Here is a 26,467-nt window from a genome sequence, read left to right on the forward strand (position 1 = left end):
AGTCAGTCTTTGTGATGATCATCAAGTAATGAAACTGAAGAATAGTGCCATTTTGTGCCAATGTGCTCATCGTAAGGGCCTCTTTGCCACTGGAGAGAGGCAGAGATATACAGAGGAGGAGGAGGAAGAGGAGAGACTGCCAGGGAAAAATTGTTTGCTCTCCTTGGAGGCCTTCACACCACTGAATCATAAGCATGACACCTCCCACCCCCACCATGGAACTGCTGCTGTTATTGCCAAATAACAGGAAGCAGATAGAAGTTCTGGATTTCTGACCAGGCCATAATTCTTACACTATCTAAGTAGAAAGTTGGCATGTGGAGAAAAACAAATTTCAGACGGAAAATAGAACAACAGTGACATTTATTCGGCAGGACCTTATTATCCAATCTGCACAGAGGCTGAGTGGATGAGTTAGTTCTATAAAGAATCACAAAGACAACCCATGGAGATGCTTGTGAGTGCTGGGGGCTAGTTCAAGCTGGGACTGTTGGCTATTGAGTAAATACGACAGTGGGGCTGTTGCTTTCACTGGGCCACTTGTCATTCTTCTCGTACATTATGTGTAGCTGAAACATCTCCCTGCAGACATTTCTTTTTGCCATGTTTCTCCTCTTTGTTTTGGAGGAGCTGCCATTAGTGTTGTTTGCCTCAGACTTTAGTACCTTAAAATTTAGACTGTTTCCTCTCAAGTGTTGAGTAGCCTTCTGGAAGTTAGGTTATAATGTTCTTAAACTTCATTGTGCATCAGTTACTTGGGAACACCATGCAGTACAGCATCCAGGGTCACAGGTTCAGTGGCTTATGGAGAGGGCAGGAGGCCTGAGACCTGCGTTTGAGCCCAGACCATGGAGATTGTCAAGCTCAAGGTCTGAAGCTCTTGAGGCAGAAACAGAGGATTAAAAACTCCTTTCCTAGTGATGGGCATGTGGCAGGTTCCTGGCACTGTGACCTGATGGACACATTCCTCTGCTCAATAGAATCTGTTTTGCCTTTTGAAGGGGCAAGAATGTGGGCTTATTATTTTTTTTCTTTTCCTTCCCACATGCTTTTTTAATGTCATTTAATGGTACTCTCTGTCAAGTCTGCAAACGTCAGCCCCATTTGAATGCTGCCTGGATTGACCCATTTGAAAACAGCTGCTGGAGTGTTAGCAACACAACCTGTGGCTCCGACACAGTTGAGAAGTGTGCAAAAAGCCTGCTGACTGCAGGAAGCGTGCACTGTCATGCAGATCTGTCAGTCAGTGTTCAATTAGAGGTGTAGAGTCATGAGCTGACATATAATTAGAGACTTATTGCAGGGAATTGCTTTAAGCAAATCTGAAATGCTTAGAATGGCCTGGGACTCTGAGATGCTAACTGAATTTGCTCTCTTCCTTGAGAAACTCTGAGTTCTGTTTTTAAGTGGTTTCAAATTCATTGAGTCAGCTCTACCTTGGTTATGTAGGTTACTCTCCCTTACTTAAAGTCAACTGATTATGGACTTCAAGGTTATTTGCAACATACCTTCACAGTAATATCCAGATTACTATTTGATTGAGTACCTGGGAACCATAGGTTAGTCAAGCTGATGCATTTAAAATACCAACCAACAAAACAAACAAACAAACAAAAAAAACCAACAAAGATCATGTTAGAAAGGTGAGGTCTGAATTCACTGAGCCTCAGAAGTGTGATTTAGGCTGGCTTTTCAAGGTAGGAATGGACCACAAAGCACGAGTCCATGATTGGTGAAAACAGCCAGAAGTTTAGAGACCTTGGGATCAGTGAATCGCAGGTTGAAGGTGGTTGATGTTTTCTGCTTACGGGTGTCTGGGTCTTTCAAGAAGGCCCTGTAGTGAGCCTCTGTGCCATTGACCTTGGCAGGAGGCTCCTGGAAGAACGAAGTGATGCTAATGAAGAAGGAAGAGCACTCAGTGCATCTCCTGTGGATGGTGAGAGCTGGGCTCTCGGAGCTTGTCATGGCGGGCAGTGTGCTAGACGGCACCTGGTCTTAGCCCCGACGTTGTGAGCTTTCTTTTCCACTGCTCATTTCCAAAGCATGAGCTTCACCTATTCTCCTTGTTGTCTGTAGACATTCATGGCTACCGTATCACCAGACTGTCTCTTCCTGAGACAGGATATACACTAGCAGAAAACGGAATCTGAGCTGCAATGTTACCCCATTTGTTCCTGTCCCTACCCCCTTTTGAAAGGTCTGAGTGTCAGTCCACTTCTCTCCTGTGGGGATTCTCATTGTTCTCCCATCTCAGGCGCCAAGGCCTCACAGGACTTTCCTATGTTCCCTGAGGATGTCTGCTTGTTTCATGTCACACAGCTTGGAGATGTAATGATTCATCTTCTCTCCTGGGAAGCCCTGCTGGTGCTCAGAGGGTCTTCAGTGTTAACACTGCTAAAAGCCTTCCTTGCACATCCCTCCCGCTCCTATCACATCTCTGTGCAGATGCGGTGTCACTGTCACCGTAGGCTTTGCCTACCACTGAGGTAGATAGAGTCATCACTTGTCAGTTTCAGTTTTTTACTCTTGCACATTCCCAGAGGATGCGAGGGACACTGTGTTTTTAATCTGTCCCAGTCATATTGTAGGTTCACCTATTTATTTAATAATTGTGTGTTGAGGGCCTGTGTGCAGTAGCCTAGCAGCTAAAATCATCTCCTTGAATATGCCACGATCCCACATGGGTGCTGATTCTTATCCCGGCAGCCTCACTTCTCATCCAGCTCCCTGCTTGTGGCCTGGGAGGGCAGTCAAGGACAGCCCAAAGCCCTGGGACCCTGAACCTGTGTGGGAGATCCAGAAGAGGCTCGGGCTCCTGGCTTTGGATAGGCTCAGCTATGGCTGTTATGGCCGCTTAGGGAGTGAGTCAATGGATGGAAGATCCTCCTCTCTCTGTCTCCTCGTCTCTGTATATCTGCCTTTCCAATAAAAATAGACAAATCTTTAAAAGTAAATGTGTGTTGAGTGATGACCATGTCTTATACAAGTTTTCTGCTGTAGATGGGAGTGATACGGTAGTGATAAACTACTGCAGTTGTGATAAGTAAATAAAATCACACACACACACCGCCAGAGAATGGGTTGGAGAGAGAGAGAGAGAATGTGTTGACTGCTTATAGGAAGCAATGAAACACCTGGTAAAAGACCAACTGGGACAGAGGAGAGAGTAAGGAGGGACTTTCTGGTGTGAAGAAGGCTGTAAGGCAGGGCTCTTCTGGGGCCCTCCTGATTGCTGCAAGGAGCAATTCCTTTGCTGGTTTGTATTGTGCTAGGGCCACAGAGTGACATGGACAACATTATTACTTTAATTTGTTGGGTTACCTGCAGGGACCAGCGTCTGAACACAGTCACTACAGCAGCAGACACTTTGAATGTTGTTTTTGTACTTAACAATAAACAGCTGATTTTTTTTTCTTGAGCATTTACAATGTGCCTGACTCTGTTCTAAGCACTTTAAATGGATTCTTTAGTCCTCAGAATGACCTTGAAAAATAGGCAGTTTCCTTTGTTTTCCATGAGAGGGAGTTAGGAGATAGGGCAGTCATGCCATTGGTGCCAGGTTCCCTGGCTAGGAAGGGAAACAGGTGGCCCATTGCTCATGCGGGAGGCAGCACCCTGCGTGGATGGAATTTCTGAAATCACAGCAATAAGAAGCCTGCTTGTTTGTTAATGAAGTTTACATTTCTTAGGGAGTGAAGATGTCATCAGACGGTGAAAGAGGTGCTATATGTTGGTTTGCCCGATAGAAAATAGTCGTAGGCATTCTTTCTGAGTTCGATCCACCTTCAGTTGTGACCTTGAAGTTTTCCCTGCAGATGTAAGTGATCCTTCTATGTATCTCCTTTTATTGTGAAATACAGGACACTGATTTAAAATAAACATGATTGTGGGAGGAAGAAAGAGGGGTCAATGAATTGTTGACTGATGAGGCGCAGGCAGAGGTGATGGGTGCTGTCTCCTCTGGAACAACAAGCTTTGCTCCCATTCTTTGGCCAGTTCTAGGCCAGGCGCTGCTCATCTGTCACCTCTTGTTGCATAGCTTCCTAAGCAATGCATGGTTCTGCCCATTTTAGGGAAGACAAAACCTAAGTGAGGGCGGTTAAGTAGCTTGCTATGAGTCCACACAGCCGGTGAGACGCAGAGCAGGAATTTGAAGCTGGCAGAGCCTGTCACTGGTTTTAATGCTGCCCCCCCCCCCCCCTTTTTTTAAGCCAATAGACAACCCTTAGATCCATTTCTCCAAAGTTTTCTTGCTGGGATTCCAGAAAGGAAAGGGTCAGTATAGCAGGAGTTCTCATACAATCTTGGTGGATTTCATCAGATTACTGCTCTCACCCACCACCTCTGGGGGTCTGGGCTTCGCAAGAAAACCCTGGTTCTCTGCAGAGCATTTCTCTATATTCCTCTTTATTCTTTGCAGGATGTCTGTTGCACTTACCCCTTTAAGGATCAATATAAGTTCTGAGTGTTTTTCTTTCACCTCCTCCAGGCAGATTAGAATACAGCTGTGGTATGACACGGCATGGGCTTGAGTCCTCCCATTCTTGCCCATGAGGTTGGGCAAATAACTGCTCCATGACTTGCATTTCTTCACTTTAAAGTGAATTTGAGAGAAAGGGAAAGAAGCAGGGCAAGATGGAGGTAGGGAGAGAGATGTCCACAAAGCCAAGGCCGGGCAAGGCTGCACCCAAGGAACCTAGCCCTTCCTCCAGATCTGCCCTATGGATGGATGGCAGCAGCTCAAGCCCTGGAGGCCTCACCTGCTGTGTTTTGAGAGCACAGCGCACAGGAAGCTGGAATCAGAGCGGAGCTAGGCGCAAGCCTAAGAGATGGAGTGTCCCAAGCGGTGCTTAATCTATCACACCATAATACTTGTCACAATTTCTTATCTTTAAAATGGGCAGAGTTATTATCATGGTTAAATAATCCTAAAAACTTCAAGCTCTTGGCCTTATGCCTTTCAAAAAGTGTGAATGTATCACTGTTGTGAAGAATGCCTGTTCCCTGTTCGGATCTCCATGAGGAGACGTTAATTCTGTCTTCGCTATCTGATTAGAAGATTTGAGAGGTTTAATTCACCCCTTTGCCCTCTTTTTTCTTTGTAAGATTTATGTATTTATTTTGGAAAGTCAGATGAACAGAGTAGAAGAGAGACAGAGAGGAAGATTTCCGTCCGATGATTCACTCCTCAAGTGGCCACAATGGCCATAGCTGAGCCTATCTGAAGCCAGGAGCCAGGAACTTCTTCCCTGTCTCCTATACAGGTTCAGGGTCCCAAGGCTTTGGGCCACAAGCAGGAAGATGGGTGGGAAACGGGGCCACCGGGATAACAACTGGCACGCATATGGGATCCTGGCGTGTTCAAGGCGAGGACTTTAGCCACTAGGATACCGCACCAGACTTCCCTTTGTCTTCTTGAAAAGAAATCTGCCTTGGTACCTTTGGTCTTACCTGAACAGGGTCTGCTTGATTTGAAGGATTGCACGCATTGCTGCTGGTTTCCACTGTAAACTTTGTTCTCCACAGTCACTCATCCAGAGGGTATATGAGTTCTCTGTCCTGTGAGCCTGATTCTCTGAATTCCTTTAGAAGCAAGTGTAGTATGTTTGGTTTCCTTAGAACTCTGTAACTAGTGATTGGTGTCTTTTTCCTTCAGTTGCCATAGGATCCTAGAACTTGATAGTTGGAGTGAGAGTTTGAAAATGACTTGGATTTATCCTATATCTGAGCCTCCCTGCCAAGTGGCCCTTCAGCACACACTGGCATATTTTTGGTAATCAGGCACTGTCCCAGGTCATCCAGGGACACTGGATTGCTGAATTGCTCATTTGGGGTTCGTATCTAGCAGTGCTGGGCTTTCAGGCTGCCTTATCATCGGTGTAAAGCATTCAGATCCACTTTCCTTTGGGAGGAATTACTGAAGCCAACCTCTTTTTTGGTAGTTCTTTTAGAGAATTCGTTGTCCCGTAACTGGTCAGCAACAGCTGAGGGAGGAAACCACCCCTGTGCCTGATATCTCCTTGAGAACTCTCCCACTATCTCACCCCAGTGTGCCTGCTGCATGCACCCTGGCTTAGCATCAAAGATGCAGGATGGGGTACACAGCCACGGTGAGTCTTACAAGGCTGTGGCCTGGAAACTGAGCGTGGTGCATACTCTGGTGGAAGGAAGTAAAACTGCGTGTGAAATTCTGCCTTCAGTATCCTAGATGCTTAGTGACAGGCTGGGATACACCTGCCCGGTGAAGGCAGACTGGTTAGGGATCTGCTCGCGTATGCTGTTTGTTCTCAGATTCAATATAACATCGAAGAGGAAGCAGCAAATGTCAAGACACTGAGCTCTTTAATAACCTTAAGGAAAAAACAAACAAACAAATAAACAAACCAAAAAACCAGCTCTATTGAGATAGAGTTCACCTATCAAAAATATCACCAGTTTAATTTGGTGGGCTTTAGTACAGGGCACTTTAAAAGCTTCATGGAAATTGAATTAAAAGATGACTGAATCTGGGTGCAAAAGAATTTTGAAATCATGTGTTTGAGGGAACTTCAAATAAGTTTGTGGAAAGAACGTGTTTTAAAAATGGTATGTGTGGGGTTCAAAATGTTATACACCAAACTAAAGTTATTTTTGATTATACTTTTTCACAAACTGTTGGAAGTGTACCTTCTTATCTTCATGGATTATGTAACTGTCACTGCAATTAATTGTAGAATATTTCTATCACCACAAATAGAAGCTCTGTCTATTAGCAGTCACTCCCTATTCTTGTCTATCCAGCCCCTGGCAGTCACTAATCTTCTCCATGGAATTGTCTATTCTGGGACTGTCATACAAGTAGACTAATGAAATATGTGGTCTTTGGCTTTTTTCACTTAGTATAGTGTTTTCAAGGTTAATCCATATTGTATCCTATATCAAATGATTCATTCACTCTTTAAAATTATTGTTATTAGTTTATGATACAGTTCCATGAGTTCTGGGATTTCTGTTCTCCCCATCTGTATTCCATCCCCCACCCCCACTGACTTCCCCTCTATTATCACAATGCATAGTCCTTCACAAACATTCATAAGTCCATCATCCTGCCATTTAAGTGTTTCCTGACATTGAAGGTATGAATGCTGGCAGAGTCCAGCATCCCGTTGTCATGATTCGTTTAACAATTTCACTTGGAGTTCATCTTTGATTTGGAAGTGTCCTCATATCTGGATGTGATAGTCTATTATATAGTTACTCTGCATGCATCCCTTTAAATACAGCCATGTTGACAACAGGATGAAGGATAGAAAACTTACAACAGGAAGTTAAATAATATGCTACAGAATGACCTAAGTGTCGCTAGAGAAATGGATTAAAAAAAAAAACTTCTTGAATCACGCTACTGTAGGTGCATTCACCTTTATGAGGTTGTCAGTTGCCTTTGATTGATATGCCACCTTTGGCTTATCCACCCATCGGGCGTTCGAGTTGTGTGCACTTTGTAACTATTTTGAGCAATATTGCTCTGAATATTAGGCTCAAGCTTTTGTGTAGAGACATGTTTTCCTATATAAATGAGTTGGGTATATATGTATATCCAGAGGTATTGCTAGGTCCTACTCCTTTCGTCGCTTTTTATAATTGCTGCTTTTGTTTTCTCTTTCTGGCCCTCACATGCCTGTGCTTTGGATTTATATTCGCTTCCTCTGTGCTGATTGTTGTCTATGACTCTTCGTTGTTACATCTGGAACCCAGCTTAAAATTCTTCATTGAAGTACATCAACAATTAATCAAGTGAGAATAAAATGAATCAGAAGAATGCTCATTAGATGGACTCAATACCAGATGATATTTGCATCTGTCCTTTTCCTTACCAAGGTCTGATTCAAATATTTACAAAGACTTTCTTTTTTCTTTTCCAGAATCGCAATGAAATAAAGAATGGCACGATCCTTCGATTAACCACATCTCCAGTAAGTTGGTTCTAATTTATTGCAGCCCAGTGTCCTTTTTCCTCTAGTTCCACTCCATGTGATTATGATAATTCCCCTGATCCATTTATGGGAAATCGATTTTTGAGGGTGACTTCAGTACAAAGTGGAACAGCCTCCCTCCCATGCAGGTTCTAGATTAGCAGGAAGGGCCCACCTTACAGAGGAGGAAGGCTCTACTCCAGGTGAAAGGCAAGGACACCAGTCAGGAAGCCTTGAAGGGTTTGCATGCTGGAGGTCAGATTAACACGTTGCCTGTTGTGGGAGGAAAAGCTGTGCTGGACTCTCTGGTTTTACCCACTGCCCTGGCGTATCACCTTTGCCTTTAGGATGCATTCAGATGATAAGCAAAACAAATCAACCAATAGTAGCCTATTACTTCCCTGTCTGTGTGTGTGTGTGTGTGTGTGTGTGAGAGAGAGAGAGAGAGAGAGAGAGAGAGAGAGAGACAGAGAGATATTGAGCATTTTCTAGATTTGCTTGATTATTCTGGCATTCCTAAGAACATAGTTCAGGTGCTTTTGGCCGCTGACCCTGCTTCCTTGACTGATGATCAAGAAAGCACTTTGAAGTCTTTTGGAGCCGATCTGTGGAATAAGGTGACCCAGTGCACATGTACTATGGCAGGCTGGTTGTGTTGTTGATCTTGCTGCTACTTCCTTGCTTCTAGATATCTTGGATAGTAACATTAGCATATTTCCGCTCTATTATTTCACAGTGCCTTTTACTGCTATCCTCTAAAATAATCTGCATAAAATACACCAAGTGTTACTATTTTCACTCTGCATATGTGATGAAAACTGTGTCTGACTATCATTTTCAGTTTTTACTGAAGCCATGTGGTAGGCTAAAAATAAATGTAAAAATTGGAAAAAGCATCTGGCTAAAATTAAACTGTGGGTACTCTATCTACCACAAAAGCTTCTTGTTGAAAATTACATGAGTGAGGCTTAGAACGCTTTCACATCTTGCCCAACAACATCTTGAACCTCAGCACGGTGCTGAGCAACAGGCTATATAGCTGGGGTTGTTGGTTGGCTAAGCTGTATTATGTTGCCCTCTTTGTCACTTAGCGGCAGTTGAAGTCCCAGCTCATTTTTCAAGGCTACATGATGAGCCAAGATGTTTTTTGTCTGACTTCCCATTGATCTTCTGACTTGCTCTGATATAAATGAGTGTTAATTTGATCTTTGATGCTTGATTTGGTTTTGTCATTTTATTTAAACTGCTCCAAATCCTCATCTGCCGGTGGCAAGAAGGAACACACCTTGTCTTTTATTGAATCTTACATTCAAGAAGATTGAGCGTTTTATAAAATCCAGCTTTCTCTCAGCCAAGGAAGGAGGCCTCTTTTTAGATTGTCATGAGTTCATCAACTGGATTTCCACCACCCGAGTCACTGTTTGAAAGAAGATTAGGTGTTCAGGCCGGATGAAGTTTTCCAGTGTGTTGAGACCCTGGGATGTTTCCTGCTGCAAGGGGCCTTGGAATCTGTGTTCCTCAGGAGAGTTTCCTTACGTCCTCAATTCAATGATTGCAAAGAGCTGAAAACCAGTGTAAGGCAGTGATATAACAGAGTGCCTGTCTACAAGACATTCACTTACCTTTTCTACTGCAATGGCCTCAAATATATATCAGTTATGGATGTCTAAAATACCATTAGAGAGAGTCTGGGAATGGGGCTCAGGAATTTGAATTTTAAGCTGCCATTTCATGATTTGTCTGAAGCAACAAGGCTTGGCATTTAGATGTACTCTATAAACCTATTTTTTAGAATCTTCAGTCTCCATTTGCTATTAGTAGATCATTACTAGTTGTTTTGAAATTTTTTTTCTAATTTATGTTTAACTGAAAAAAGGTTTGTAAATGCTTTAAAAATGTGTCTTTATCAGATCGGTCTAGAAGTATTTAAGTATGAAGAACTCAGCAGCTGGTGTTAGACAAGCTTTAAATGGCTCTTCTATCTCAGCTGAATTCTCGGCACAACCAAATAACAGCTCACACTTTCCAGATGTATATACATGTAGACACACACACACACACACACACGCACGCACATTCACACACTCCCATTTTAGATGTTGTTTAGCTGTGTTGAGTCTACCTCTCTAGGCCAAATATGGTCATTTTGGTGATTGAAAATCTACTTTTCTGTTTTCCTTTATCACAGAGCTATTCTTTATGATTTGTTTCCAATGAGGCAGAATATTGTTCTGAGATGGTCTAAACAAAGAGCCTGCATTGGTTTTCTCGTAAAAACCTTTGCACTTGGCTAAAAGTTCTCTGCTGTATCATTTCCATCTTTAGTCTATTTAGAGATCATGTTAGGTATGTGTTTTTCCAGTGTTGCACCTCTAGCCTGTCCCACATTATCACAAAAGCAGCCTTCAGAAGCAGGTGCATGGGATGTGTGCATAAGTGTGTCAGCTTCAGAATAAAGTTTGGGGAACTTGAGAAGGTACAGCTGAGTGATGTCTCTCTCCCCCTGTCATGGTAAGAATCACTTTGGAAATCAACTTTACAATCACACATTGCATGCAGCATATTTCAAAATCAGCTTTGGCTGCTGCTCCCATTAGAAGTTTGGATCAGAATTTTGGATTGTTATACCTTTTTTTTTGTTTTAATTTCTCTTTATAGTGAATGTATTATTTTTCTGAGTTGGGCAGAACCTCTCTTCGTGGCACACAAATTCTGGAAACCATAGAGGATAAGATGCAGCAATAGGACTACCAAAAAAAAAATACTCCCTAAAAGCTTTATGTTTGGAAAGAATTCCAGGAACAAAGCCAAACTTAGATCTTCAGAATAAAACATTGGAAGTTTCCATAAAAGAGAGCTACTTCATTAATTACAAAAACTGCTGGGATGGATAATGAAATCACCCAAATGACATGTGCCCAAAAACAAGGAAAACAAAGGATGGTCACTATGTAGCTGAGAGAAGAAACCCAGTCTCTCTCCAAAGAGACAAGTCTCTACTGCTAACCAATCAGGGCAGGAGGAAAGGCTGGGCTGGTAGTTTCTATGCAGGACAATTTTTAGCTGTTTATTCGAGAGGCAAAATTATAGAGAGATACAGATCTTCCAGTCATTGTTTCACTCCCAAATAGCCTCAGTGGCCTGTCTAGATCAGCCTGAAGCCACAAGCTTCATCTGAGTTTTCTACCTGGGTAGCAGCGACCCAAGGAACTGAGCTGTCTTCTGCTACTTTTTCAGGCACATCAACAGGGAGTTGGAGCAGAAGTAGAGTAGCTAGGACATGAACTGGCATTCACAGTGCAGCCCTACTGCACCACAGTTCCAGCCCTCTCTGAAGGACAATTTAGCTGTGCCCATCTACATTAAAAATCACATACAACTTTGTTTTCACAGTTGTCCTGCTGGGGATTTATTTAGTCAACAGAGTCATGAAAGGACTGCCAGTCATATGCCAAAACAAACCACGTGGCCTCCTAAGCATAGCCATGTGCATCATTGTTTCTAGTGATTAAAAGACTGGAAACTGCTACTGGGTTGAACCGGATGATTGCAGCTTGCTTTAGACCATGATGCAGCAGTTACTACAGGTGTGGCATATGCTTCTGCAGAGGTATCCCTAAAGTAGGTTGCACAACATCGTGGATGGAAACAATATATGTAGAAAGGAGCCAGTAAACGAATTAAATTGTTTTTTTTAAGGGATATGTTAACTGTTAACAAGAGAATGTTAACTGTGGCCTAACTTCCCTTTTATTTTTTACCATTTCTCCAAATTCTTACTATATATATTCTATTCTCATGAAATAAATATACAAATAAATATTCTCATAAATATACAAATAAATATAAAGTCACTGTTGTAAACAAGAGTGGAGTCATAATGAGCTGTGCTAAGCACATTTCAGTATTCTAAACCATTAGTTTTTCAAGAGCCCTTCTCCATATGCAGGATGGAAAGGGTTGGAAGGAGTTTTTGGAGCATCAATCCCCAAGGATCCCTGGTGTCAGGCTCCTGAGGGACAGCTGCCAGGATACTCCCAGTGTTTTGGCCAAATAAAAAGTGCTGTTTTCTGGCCCAGAAGTTTTGGGTGAGGAGGAAGAGTTTGAGATGCACATTGTGTGTCCATGAGGACTTAACCAGGAGGTTGGCATGTGTGTTCTGTTGGATACACTACAGGTGGGCCAAGAAACCTCCAGTGAATGGCATCTAAAGCTGTCGGCGAGAGGAGTTATTGGAAGGAAAGGTAAGACAGGGCCCAGTCCAGAGCTTGGATGAAAAGGAGGCTCCTGGAGGAATTGCTAGCACCTTGGAGATACTTGTCGTCTTGGGCTGGGCATGGAGGCTGTGACAGATGGGAGCTAGCAGGGAGGCAGCAACTTTGGAGCCATCCTCTTTTCCAGAAATTTGGCTAAGAATGGGGGCAATGAAATGGGGACTGGTTGGAGAATTGAGTCAGTGGATATTTCTACCTTTCTGTTTGTTTAATGAGATACAATACATGGGAGACCTTTGCAACTAATAATGGTCCACTGTAGAGAAAACTCAGTGATGCAGAAGAAAGGGGATAATGTTGAAGGAGAGCACTTGGGAAGAGAGGAGGAGAAGGTAGGATTGATGCATTTCTGATAGGAAACCCTTTCCAGGCTGTGTGCACAGGATCAGGAGGAAGCAGAGTGTGAAGGGTGAGGTTGAGGAGAGGATGCCCAGATGGTACTCTTAGAAGCAAGAAGATGCAGGAAGTCCTGGCTGTTGACTTTGATGTCTTCAGTATAGGAGAAAGGATCCCCAGTGCCAGCAAGGCAGAGGCAAGGGAGGTTTAAGAAGAAAAGAGAGAACAAAGCAGTCAGTGTGAGGGGGACATAAGAAACGGCCTGGGGCAGTATGGGTGGCTTGCTTGACTATGTGGAGTGCTTATTCGAAACTGTGAACCTAAGGACTTGCTAGACACCTTTGAATTTGGCCTCGCGGACTCATAGTCCTGTTAGAAGGCGAATGGGCATGATTTTTACTGGAGCCTTTAAGAATAGTGATGACAAATACTGCACACACAGAAGTCCTGCTTGGGCTAGACTCTGCTCCCTCATGGCAGTTTTCCTCTCATCTCAGCCTAGAACCCATCCCTATGCAGAACACAAGACAGCCACCTCAGCTGCTTGGGTGACCCACAGTCGAATTTTTATCTCTCCTTAAAACACCACCAGAAAATAAAACCTACTATCTGATACAATTACCTACACAATTGGATTTTTTTCTTTTGTCCTTATTGCTTGAAAAAAAAAATCAGGACTAATGCTGTTATTTTTTGGTAAGGTGGATACTATATATAGTACAGAAACATTATAGAAAATCAAAAACTTGAATCTTGCTGCCATTAAAATGATGTAGGCTCGTAGAATTTGTCAGCCACTGCAGGTTGTACCTTGATACATATTCTTTTGACAGTTATATGCAGATATCTGTACACCCATGGACATGTATGCCTGTTTGTTCAGTCATTTAGTGAAATGCTTGCTCAAATCTTGGTAATTGCCAGCTCTGGTTTTAGATTCTAGGAATATGGTGATGAGTAATCTGCCTGTCTGCCTGTCTCTGCCTTGGGTTTATAATCTGGAGAAAAGATCTACCTCTGCTCCCACATACAATAAAATGTTTGCCTCCTAGACATGACTCTTAACTCCCTCATCATGAGGATATGGCTGTGTTGTCTCACATTCCCTTGAGAGTTTTGTTTTTAATTATGTGTACTGCTTCACTTCATGGAACAAGGTATCTCACCACTGTCCTACTGTGGAACAGCAGCTTGTGGCCTTAGACCATGGCTCTACAGAGGCTGTATTTCTGTCTCAGACACTGAAATGTGTCCTTCACGGAAGCACATCACCTCCCAGGAGCCCTCCAGCTCTGCCGCCCACCAGTGCCCTGGAACCCTGGCCTTGTCAGGTTCCTACCCTCTCTTGCTCCTGCTCCTCCTCCCCTCCGACCCATTGGGGCTGCTCTGCTGTGTCCCTCCGGGCATCCCAGATGTGTTCTGGTTGATGGTTTTTTGCACATCACCATCTTTGCTGCCCAGACTGTTCCCCCCCACTTCTGGGCAGTCTCATTGCTCTGTGGATGTTGCTGGCTTCATCTGTTTGTCCCTGCACACCACCCCATCTAGAGAAGCCAGCAGCCCCTCCATCACTCCTCACTGGTTCCGGTTTTGCTATAACATGTAACAGGCTATATCTATTTTTTCATTTTTTAAAAAATGATTCATTTCCCACCCGAAGGTATGAAAACTCCAGGAGGGCGAGAACATTACCTGTCTTATTTGTTGCTGTTTCTCTAATATATGGGATTGTGCCTGGCTTAGAATAAGCTTTCTGGAAATATTTCTTAGATCCAATATAGAATTGCAAAGACAGGCATAGAGTCAAATAATAAGTAAAATGGTATGCCAAGTGACCTGTAGTAACCGATATCCAAAAAGTGGAACTTCCTTACAAAATCCTGCCTTTTAATAATTTTATTTGAAATTTAATATTTTTTATTAAATGCTTTTGTATAATAAAATCTAGACACTGATACACCTAGATTCTTTAGACATTGAGAAAATAATGACAAATACTTATTCCTCTGTCCCAGTTCCCACTGGAAAAATACTGCTTTAATGATATCCTGCAAGTTTGACATAGCCTTTTGACAAAGGGAGGTCATGTCCAAGATCATATTTGTTGAATACCTTTCCCTGGTCAACACTATGATGAGAGTTCCTGCCCACTGAGAATAAGTCAGGCTGTGGGCTCTGGGGAACTATAATCCCATTTTTAGGAAAAGTTGCTTCCTTAGTGTTGGGACCCAAAGGAAGAACAGAACCATAAAAACAGGACACATTTCTCAGGCATAGGGACCGGTGCTGGAGCAGGTGGAGAATTCTGTATTCTGCCCCTCCCCGCCCTTTTTTAAGATTTATTTATTTATATTAGAAAGGCAGATTTACAGAGAGAAGGAGAGACAGAAAGATCTTTCATGTGCTGCTTCACTTCCCAACTGGCTGCAACTGCAGCAGCTGGAGCTGAACTGATCCAAAGCCAAGAGCTTCTTCTAGGTCTTGCACAAGGGCACAGGGTCCCAAGCCTTTGAGCCACCCTTACTGCTTTCCTAGGCCATAAACAGGGAGCTGGACAGGAAGAGAAGCAGCCAGGACACAAACCAGTGCCTGTTGGGGCACTGCAGCTGGTCCCTTTGTAGGACCGTATCAGGCTGTTCAGCTACGAACTCACACTGCTGTCTGACACAGCTCCAGGGAACCTTTATCAGCTAGTGGAAGTAATCCCAACAAACTAGGGCCTTGCTTTGCTGTTCTACTGTGTGGCTGTCTGGGGGAAATATTTCTAATATCAACAGTTTCAATATAAATAATTTCTGGAATTCGGTATTTGGTACAAATGGTACAATAGTCTTAATTTTTGGTACTGTTCCTTCTGGATTCCGGTACTTTGGACACTGGTTCTTTTCAAGTGTGTGTTGTCTCAAGTAGATAATTTTAATTAGATAACTTATCAAAGGTATTTTCTTCTTAAAATCCTACTTATTTTTTTTTTAAAGATTTATTTTTATTATTGGAAAGGCGGATATACAGAGAGGAAGATCTTCTGTCCGATGATTCACTCCCCAAGTGAGCGCAATGGCCGATACTATGCCGGTCCAAAGCCAGGAGCCTCTTCTAGGTCTCCCACGCGGGTGCAGGGTCCCAACGCTTTGGGCTGACCTTGACTGTTTTCCCGGGCCACAGGCAGGGAGCTGGATGGGAAGTGGGGCAACCGGGATAGAACCGGCACCCATATGGGATCCCGGGCGTGCAAGGTGAGGACCTTAACCACTGCGCCACTGCGCCGGGCCCTGAAATCCTACTTATTTAAGTAGGAAACATATCAAAGGCATATATGTAATATAAAAAAGAATATAATACATTCTGTAGACTTAACTTCTACATTATTGACTTTCATTTGCTTCCTTAGTCTTCTTGAAAAGTGCACAGACTTTAAAGAGCTAGTAGGTTCTTTTTGAGTAAACAATCTAGGGCTCATCGTGCCCTGGTGGAGGAAGATAAGGCATCATTAAAAGTTGGAATTCAGTACCTGGCTTTACTTGGCTAAATCCTCACTTTGCATGTGTTAGGACTCCCATTTGAGCACCAGTTTGTATCCTGGCTGTTCCACTTCCCATCCTGCTCCTTGCTTGTGACCTGGGAAAGCAGTCACAGACAGCCCAAAGCCTTGGGACCCTTCACCTGTGTGGGAGATGCAGACGAAGCTTCTGACTCCTGGCTTCAGATCAACTCAGCTTTGGCAGTTGCAGCCACTTGAGGAGTGCACCATCAGATAGAAGATCCTTCTCTATGTCTCTCCTTCTCTCTGTAAAATATGATTTTCCAATCAATCAATCAATATTTAAAATTTTTTTAATTTTCTCTTTCATACATGTAGAAAAATATTCAATATTTATCTTACTGTGTTCAGTTTCTTTCACTCAAGATGATGTCCTTTATTCAGATGCATATGTATACATTCAGATATGATTTTATGTTTTATAACAATAATATTCCATTTTATTGGCGGGAGAATAGTTTTATGCATTTTTATAACTAGTATTCACCAAACTTAATAAGAATAATAAAGAAATAAATTTGAATATTTACTTTCACAATCTATATAGGCAACAAAGACATTCTATTTGGAGAAAAGAGTGTTTTCCAAGGAATTCGAACTTAACTATTGTGGGTGTATATTATAACCACTTGAAATGTCCCTTAAAACATATCCAAATGTGGAATTGTCATTGGAATGCTACATATCCATGAGAAGATTTGGTAGCGTGCTCTATATCTTAGAGTTATGTTGAAGCAGAAATTGGTGATCCTTACTTAGCTTTCTACTTTTCATTTTTGGAAAAACGGGCTTTTAGGGTGTGAAGGATTTGAAAAGTATTTGAGCCCCAGTGAATCAGCAGGTGGGGATTTCAGCCACTACCACTTACACCTCCTTCTTTTCTAAAGGATGGAGGTCTCTGGTTGAGGTTTATTGTTATTATTATTATTATTATTATTATTAGTGTTTATTCATTTTCATTGGAAAGGCATTATCTACAGAGAGAAAAAAATACAGAGAAAAAGATCTTCCATGTACTGGTTCAGTCCCCAAATGGTCACAATGGCTGGCTGATATTGAGCTGATCTGAAACCAGGAGCCAGGAGCTTTTGCCAGTTCTCATGTGTGGGTACAGGGTCCCAAGAACTTGGGTCTTACTTTTCTGGTTTCCCAGGCTATGGTTAGGGGACTGGATGGGAATTGGAGCAGCTAGGACACAAATCTGGTATTCATATGGGTTGTTGGCACTTGGAATCGGAGGATTAGCTCGTTGAGCCATTATGCTGGCTCTGGTTATAATAAAATGTGATATCCCAGTACTTTGTTGCCAAGTGATGAAGGCATGGATCTTGTCCATGTGTCCATTGCTCTCAGCACCTGAAGAGATTTTCTCGTACATTCTGAGGACCGTTCGTGGGCTGCAGCAGTTTTGTTAATACCTCTGTGTAGTCTCTGCTCATGCTTTGGAATCCTAGCCCTGTTATAAATGCCAAAGGTGCACTTCCCCAGTTATTTGTAATTGATAGTTTCTGTTCAGGAGTGAGAACCTCATTTTGGGTGGTAAAGACCAGTTCTTCCCTTGGTCTCAAATCAAATGTCAGAGGAGAAAGCGAGTACCAGAGGTGAGCCTGATGCTGGCCGAGTGCTCCACTCACTGCTCTGTAAATGACCCCTGCAGCAGTTGCTTAGAGATTTCCATTAAATAAAAACACAGGCAGAGAAATTAATGTCTTATTTTTCTAAGTCCTGGCTTCCACTGAAAGGTAAACCTGGACTGAGTGAATACACACAGAAAGTCATATTTTCAAGTTTCAGATTTTCTAGTATTTTTCTATTCTCCATCCTGCTTGTGAAATACAAGCAAAGACACCTTAAAAAGAAGTCAGGCTTGGCTGTTAATATGGCTTTAAAATGATTTTGCTTTTAAGTCACACTGTAGGTAGCCCTTGGATGTGAAACACATGTTGTTGAGGATTGGAATTTATAGGCATCGCTGGTTAGTGCTGATTTCTAGTAACCCAGAAAGATGGTTTAGGTCTTTTCTTTTGGACATCATGCGTAGGCAGTTGTTACTCTGAATGTTGACTGTACAGCTGGGTGTGCTGTATAAATCCATGTAACAGTTTACCCTGTTCATGTCCCAGCTACTCCAGTCCCCGTTCAGCGACCTGCCTGTGGCCTGGGAAGGCAGTAAAGAATGGACCAAGACCTTGGGACTCTGCACCCATGTGGGAGACCCGGAGGAGGATCTTGGCTCCTGGCTTTGGATGGGCTCAGCTTCAGCCGTTGCAGCCACTTGCTGAGTGAATCGGTGGAAGAAGATCTTTCCCTCTCTCCTCCTCTCTGTGTATCTGCCTTTCCGATAAAAATAAATCAATGTTCAAAAGACAGAGAGAGAAAGAGGGGGGGGGGATACCTGCTTCATCAGATTGATAACAATATAGAATCAGTTAGAGTAGACATCATCAGATGAATGGACAAAGAAAATGTGATACACACACAGAGGGATATATTAGGGTATAAAGAGAATGAATTTTGAAATTTATAGTGAAATGAATTGAACTGTAGGAGCTCGTGGCGAGTGAAATAAGTCAGGTACAGAAAGACAAATACCCTATGTTCTTCCTTATACATGGGAGCTAAAAATTAAAAATATATATGTATAAAAGGAAAATTCTTATCTCAATACAGGCCATTGGGCACTAGAGGCTGAGAGAAATGTGAGGGATTAAAAAAAATAGGAGAAATTGAGTGTGGCTTATTAATTGTGACAAATACACTAATATGAAGTGTCAAGGGAATTGGTGTGATTGTATGGAAACTCTTTGTATTGCTACACATAATTATTATAAACTTTAAATTCATCTGAAACAAAATGTAAAAAATGAAAACTGCTGAGCTGTGGGTCAGATTGTGACCAAACTGAATAAGCAGTGAAGTCTTGTATGCCTTTCTTGCAAACACACAGCTTACTGCAGGTTCCCCTGGGAAGGGGTGGTTGTGGCCCTGAGGGATTAGAGACCTGCTCCTGGCTTGCCTGTCTGTCCTGGGCCTGGCACCTCGTGTGTCCTGCTTTCACATCTCTGTTACTGCATGGGAACACGGCAGGCTTTTGCCATGGTGGCTCCCTTGGTTGAACATTCTTCCCTCTGTTTCTCCCCCGGTGAGGCTCAAAGCGCCCAGCAGCTTCATGAGCGGATCCAGTCATCAAGCATGGATGCCAAGCTGGAAGCCCTGAAGGACCTGGCCAGCCTCTCCCGGGATGTCACCTTTGCCCAGGAGTTCATAAACCTGGACGGCATCTCTCTGCTCACGCAGATGGTGGAAAGCGGCACCGAGTAAGTGTTGGCTGTCTTGGATCCCTGTCGCTCGACTGTCAGCCTTTTGGGTGCTGGGTGCTTTTCCCACTCGTGATTCTTAGTGCTAAAGACCTGAATATTAGCGAGTCTCGGGGGAAAAAAAATTTAGGAAATGAATTCTTAATTTTAGTAGTCCTGCCCCCGTGCACGGGATAGCTGATAGCTCTTAGAAATCCAAACTTGAACATTAGATTTATGAGAAACAATATTATTGTCATTACTTCTCAGGGCCTGTGAATACTAAAATTTAATTCTACTAAATTGGAATTTGTCACATCTATTGTGTAGCCCTAAGAAAAAGTTCCCTCATCTGACTACATTAAAAAAACTTAGAAGTTATTTGAAAGTATTGAACTCAGTCAAGATAGCATTCCTGGAATGTTTTTTTAAAAAAGAGACTTGAGTTATTAAGTAGATGCCACTCATTATTTAAACAAAACATTTTAATATTATATGTAAATATACATTAATTAAATATAAATGTATATAACTTATACATATGTCATGAATACTATATGTAGGATTTACATGATTCAATATTTAAATACAATAAACATTGAGTAACTGCTCTGTGCAAAGTAATGGGAGTTGGGAACCCCCAAAAAGATTTGAGCCTTGTCTTCCAAACATTTATGGTGAGTATGACATAGGCAGATTTCAGTTGGGTATAATTCCTACTGAGTAGATGCTAGAGCCTTTTTGTGAATTTGGCCTGTCAGGCACCTTCTATCTTGAGTGAGGAAAGGTTGGGCTTTGTGCTTGGAGACCCACTCACTCTGCAGCAGCTTTGACTGCCTGGCTTGACTGGGGAGTGTCAGGAGCTGGTTGAGGCTGGCTCTTGTATGCTAGAGATGTCACTCCCTTGACTCATGACCCCTGGATGCCAGGGAGTGGCTCCTTTCCATCTGATTGGCACAGCCTATCAGAAGACGTGATTTAGAGCATGCAGAATTACTGAATGAGTTGGGCACATACTAATATGCAAGATTAATAACGTGCAGTTAATTTGATGCTTATTAAGAAACAGAAAATGTCATTGGGAATTGGGGTTGAAACCTGAGACATGTAAATCTCTCTTCAGTGCCTGGAGAGACACATGAAATGATATCTGGCTAAGTTGCCAATCTCCCCTCCTCTTCCTTCCTTTTTCCTACCTTTCCTCTCTCTTCAACCCTCCCTTCCTTTTTCCTTCCTTTTCTCCCTCACTTGTCCCTCTCTTCTTTCTTTCCTCCACTAGGAGCAGAGGTTGGTATGCTGACTTCCAGTACAGAGTAGTGAGAGAGACCCAGTACCTCCAGAGGCTTTGATAATGGGGCAAATGTGACCTAATGATTATTTTCTTGTTTTTCTTTGCATTAGTTTTATAGGGCTGTGTAGCAAAATACACAAACTGTATGGCTCAAACAACTGAAATTTGCACAGTTCTGGAGGCTGAAAGTTGAAGGTGAAGGTGTCTGCAGGGTTGGTTCCTTCAGAGGCCTCTCTCCTGGGTTTGCAGATGACCAGCTTCCTGCTGTCCACTCATGGCCCTTCTCGGTGTACCTGCCTTTGGTTTTTCTGTACCTGCATTTCCTCTTATAAGGATACCAGTCAATTTGGATTTGGCCTTATCCAAATGGTCTCATCTTAACTTAATCAGTCTTTACTTTTTGAGTTCTATTTGAGGTTCTCTGTGTTAGTATTTAACATGTCAATTTGATGGGGAAACAAAATTCAGTTCCTAACACTCACTGAAAGGACACTACTATTCTTACTTTAAGAGAAAGAAGTGGGGACTGGTGCTATGGCACAGCCGGTTTGAGCCTCAGCTGATCTACTTCCCATCCAGCTCCCTGCATATGCTTCTGGGAAAGCAGTGGAAGATGGCCCAAGTACTTGGGTCCTTGCCACCCGTATTAGACACCTGGTTGGAAGCCAGGCTCTTGGATTTGGCCTGGCACAGCCCTGGTCATTGCAGTCATTTGGGAAATGTATTTCTCTCTCTCTCTCTCTCTCTCTCTCTCTCTCTCTCTTTTTCTCACATCCTCTGTAACTCTACATTTCAAGTAGATAAAATAAATATTTAAAGAGAGAAAAAAGGAGTAAAAACCTACACTATGCATTTGTCTTGTCACCATTCTTGTTTTATATCAATTCTGTTATACTCGCCTCATAATTCAGCATCTGATGTATAGAATAGCTGAATTTGCCATTCCTAGATCTGCGATTTGAAACAACACATCTGAAATATATTCCCTTATTGCAAATTTAGAACATTACAGGATGTTAATATTGAATCTGCTATATGTGAACCACAGATTAGGAGAGCAAGCATAGTGGTTGAAATGCTTGTATCACATCTTGAAGTATCTGGGTTTGAATCTGGGCTTGACTTCTCATTCCAACTTCTTGGAAGCAGTTGAGTAATGGCTCAACTACTCGAACCCTGACATGTTTGAACACCTAAACTGAGTTCCAAGATCCTGGGTTCAGTCTTGTCCAAACCATCTGTTGCAGACAGCTATCTGCTTTCAAATAGATAAGTAAAAATTTAAATGGCATCATGCATGTTCTCATTTTTGTTGTTCAGAGCCATCAGGATGTCATCCAACTCCATGCATTCAACAAGGTTTCAGGCAGATAAGGAGAACTCAGGGCCAATTCTGCTTTGCAATTGTTTCATACTTTCTCATCAAGCTGTGGCCATGGAAGGGAAAGGCGTGTTTCTGGCTCACCTTTGGAGAACCCCTCACTGTTCTCTGTAAGTTCAAAGCTAGTGCTGCCTTCAGAGGGGAAGGTAGTCAGGACCGGAGCTGTAAGATTGCCTGCTTCCTTCTGTTCATGCTGCAACTCATCCTAAGAGCTGTCTCATTTGACCCGCAGCTGCTTTTTCAGATTCTCTGTTCTAATGAAAACGAAAAAAGAAAGACTTTTTCTTATAAAGAAGCTTGGCTTCTCAATTAAACTTGTAGCAAGACTTTAATTAATTAACAGGAAACCTTTAGAATAGAGACTGCACAAATTGAATGGATTTGCAATTTGGAAGGCATTTAGTCATGACTCATGGGCAGACTTCCAGCTGGACAAGGCAGGAATTCCTAAGCTAGACTTTGTGGAAGTTTTTAGGAAACACTGAAAAATCCTGGCTGGAAATTTTTTTCCTTCCTTTCTTTTAATCATAATGAGAGTCAGAGATTTCTCACCTGCTTGTCATTACCTAAGGCTGAGTTTTTCAAGGTCTGTCTCCCTGGTATTAGGAAGGCCATGAGGTTGAGACAACAACAAAGGAGCTAAGGGAATGGTGGTGTCACTTGAGCAGAGTGATTAAACTTGAACTTAATTTTCCTATCCTGGTGGAATTCTGAAATTCCACTCCTAGTTACTGATGGAGGCTGAGGCATAGAAACAAGGACAGTTGTGGTACAGGCTGCTCCAACCTAAGTCCCCCTGAGGAATATTCAGGAATGGACAATTTCCATTTAAGAGAAGCCATACCTGCAACTGTAAATGCAACATGGTGATTGATACTGGTCTCCTCCTTGGGGTATTCATAACACCATGCTCTTTGTGTTCAAGACAATCGGGCCCTTCACTCTACATCCTTCACTGTGAAACAGTCATGACTGGGGGCAGAGAACAGAGGGACCATTTCCAAGAATGAAAGGGCAGGGTACTTACAGTTCCCTTCCCACTGGGCTGTGTGACGGGAAAATTACACCAGTGGAGGATGACTAAGTTGTAGCACCACCCTGGGTAGAAAATCAAGGCTGAATGAAGTTGAATTCTTATACTTACAAAATCAGTATTTTTTAAGCTAATTTTCATTAAAAAATAATGTAAATAAGAAGGATATTAGAATCCCTTGTCATCTACTCTTTTCCACACATTTTTAGTAATCTTGATACATATCCCTTTTGTATACTGTTTTAGAAACATATGGGTTTCCAGGATATATACAAGTAGAAAAGAATAATTATGCTCGTTATAACCTGCATTTTTAAGAAATTATATTAGAAAGGCAGATTTGTAGAGAAAGAAAAACAGAAAGATCTTCCATACGCTTGTTCACTTCCCAAATGTTTGCAATGGTCAGAGCTGAACTGATCTGTAGCCAGGAGCCTCTTCCAGGTATCCCATGTCTTTTCCAGGCCATAAACAGGGAGCTGGATGGGAAGGAGCAGCTGGGACACAAACTGGCGGCCATATAGGATGGCGGAGCTTGCAGGCAGAGGACTGGCCAGTGTTGGGCCATTGTGCTGGTCCCTATCTCCTGTTTTTTAATACCTAGAAGTATTTCCATGTCATACAATATTATTCTCCTCTCTATTTTTATTGTCTATATATTACTTTGTTAATAATAATATAATATAATATAATATAATATAATATAATATAATATAATATAATATAATATAATATAATATATAAATACAAATTTCAAGGATGTGTACAGAAAGGCTAACCATTCTTCTATGGTAGGACATTTACATCTTTTTCAGGTTGATCTTTTTTTTCAAGCATTTGCTGATAAACTCTTTCAGAGGAAGCTTCATGAATATTTAGCACATTTTGTTAGAGTAGTTTTTCTTATTCAGAGGATGAAGCTGTTTTAAAATAAGAATAGTCCAGTAGCTTGCTGACATGTGCTCATGTGTAGTTTACTATTGCGCTGGAAGTTCATTTACTCCCAATAGCCCAATCCATACAGGGCTGCTGTTCCCCTAGGTTTTCTAGACTTCCTAGGAAAACAAAAGTGTGGAGTTTGAGGAGTTGTCACAAAGCTGGGGAAGTTACAAGTGCTGTTTTATTTATTTGGTTGAGGTCATTTCTCTAAAATTTGGCAGCATCAAGAACAGTGGAAGGAGTCCCACTGTTATTTTAGGACTGTAAAAAGCCCTTCAGAAACAGCATTAATTGTATGAATCATTAGTGCCCTCTCCACTGTATCACACAGATGAGGAGTTTACATGCTGTGGGTTGTAGTGGTATGTAGATGTCACTGTTGCATTACAACAGTCTCCTGGTAAACTTTCATTGTTTACTTTCTTCTTGCCAAAGCCATAGCTGCTTTAATTTTCTCTGTGTTGGGAAAATCGCTGTCTGCCTTGAATCCTGCTGCATGAATGATGTCTTGGCTTTGATGCTGCCTCATGCCCACACTTGAGAATGGATTTGCAGGTTTTATTCATTTAGCAAAATATGTGTTCTTTGAACACTGAACGATATTCCTGACCTTGGGGTAGGCCATGACAAGTGTGCATGGAAAATACGAAGTTGGCTGTGACAGCACTAACCTTGACTGAAAACTTTTTTTTTTAATCTGAAGATGAATTTCTTTCTTGAAAGTAACCTTGTTGACCTCCTGAGACACAGATTGTCAGCTCTAAGTCCTGTCTGTACTTCTCAGAACTTGGCGTCTCCTATCATTCCTGGCTGTCCTAGGAGGTCCAGGCCAGGCCAAACTGAGGAGTCTCGCAGCCAAGTTCAGCTGACACCATGCAAGGTTTGCACTTCTCCTCAGAGACCACTGGGAGGTAGCGCAGCTCCCATCCCAAGCCAAAAAGAGGCTGTTCCGAGTGGTCCCTTGCAGAGTCAGCATAGCTGGAAAGGCTGCCGGCTCCTCCCAGCTGCCTTAGCCTGTTTGCCTCTTGAGCAGGCAAATTGCAGGGACAGCTGAGGGAGTCCCCGCTGGAACAGCCTTTCTGGGGGCTCTGCCAGGAATTTGCATCACAAAGGCCAAAGAGGCCAGCCTTCTTGTGCTTTGTTGGAGGTTGTGTGGCAGACAATTCCTTCAATGGGATCTGTCCTCACCCTGAGCTTTCTGTCTGTCTTTGTCCATCACTGTAGTAATGGAAATGAGGAAGGGTCAGATGGCCAGTTGAGGAAGAGATTATCTTCTTCAGGGCAAAAGAATGCCATCCCTTGGGCTGGAGTGAGAGATTTCTGGCCTCTGTGAAACTTTTTTTTCCAGAAGCATTTCTCTCCTCGTTACATTTTACTCAAAACAGGAATGTGTTTGAAGGGGTAGGATGTGAATCCTAGTTAGGACAAGGGATAAATGTCACAAGCAGAAGCTCTCCTTACCCAAGTGTAAATGCAAGGATGCTAGCAAAAGGGGAAGTGGGGAGATTAGGTTGGAATAGATGGGCTGGGAACTTTTTCCATCTGCTCTGCCTCCATCCCTGGATTGTAACTCCACTCCCTTACATGTCAATCCAGTACATCTGCTCTTCCATGATGCACCTGTGTCTTTTCAGTAACAGGAAGGAGGAGACACTGAGATGGCTATGTGGCAGTTGAACTCCTTATGGAAGCAATGTGAAACTCCCAGAAAGCCTCCTGCATCCTAAATCCTGTCCAGACATCACCCAGTTTATGTGTGTTCAGCTAAGGGACTTCTCCTTCCTCATGATGGGGACTGTTACACATGGAAGTGGCCCCTTTGTCTTTCTATTTTTTGCTTCTGAACTTTTTGGCCCTTCTCTGGCTTCCTCACCTTATAGGGACCTTCCCATTCACTCATCCGGGGTATCTTTCTGTGGGGCTTTGCACATTGATCTGTGAGGATATATCCATTTTCTCACTTTTTGAAATCATCCCACTCTTGTACTCTGGTGTCTCACTTAGGCATCTGCCTTGAGTTCTTACCTCTGTGGGGCCAAGGGCTGAGAGTATAAATGGAGATGCAGATTTCCACACCAGTAGTGTTCTGTGCTGGTTTTTCTCTGTACTCCGGTCAGGGAGCATTCTCCAAGGCCACACTCCTAGAGAGGGGTGTGCACATGTGAACATTTACAGATGCTCTGGCATCAGGCCAGGGAGTTATTTTGAGACCTTTGCAGAGCCCACTGTGTGTACCACCCCCTCACCACACACATGCACAGTGCCATTTTTCACTTGGAGAAAACTTCCAGGAATGGAACGGAGAATTCCCACTTTGCTCTTCATTTGCACACCCTGTCCAGGTTTCCCCATTCGCCCTCCTGGGAGACCTTAATACAAAGGCTCTAACTGAATGGAGCCTTGAACACCAGTTGTCCTCTA

General features: G+C 42.7%; 1 protein-coding gene across 3 annotated transcripts in view; it reads left to right on the plus strand.

Annotated features, from left to right (window-relative positions):
- The window catches only part of ELMO1 (engulfment and cell motility 1), a 489,334-nt gene that overhangs the window by 139,185 nt on the left and 323,682 nt on the right, over positions 1-26,467 (plus strand). For all 3 annotated transcript variants that reach the window (XM_040964657.1, XM_040964658.1, XM_040964659.1), the window contains 2 exons: positions 7,905-7,955; positions 19,254-19,423. In XM_040964657.1, the coding sequence (XP_040820591.1) occupies positions 7,905-7,955; positions 19,254-19,423 (221 nt within the window). The remainder of the gene's footprint in view (positions 1-7,904; positions 7,956-19,253; positions 19,424-26,467) is intronic.

This window comes from Ochotona curzoniae, unplaced genomic scaffold (genome assembly GCF_017591425.1).
Source record: "Ochotona curzoniae isolate NIBS_2020 unplaced genomic scaffold, NIBS_Ocur_1.0 scaffold_3835, whole genome shotgun sequence".
Classification (NCBI taxonomy): Eukaryota; Metazoa; Chordata; class Mammalia; order Lagomorpha; family Ochotonidae; genus Ochotona; species Ochotona curzoniae.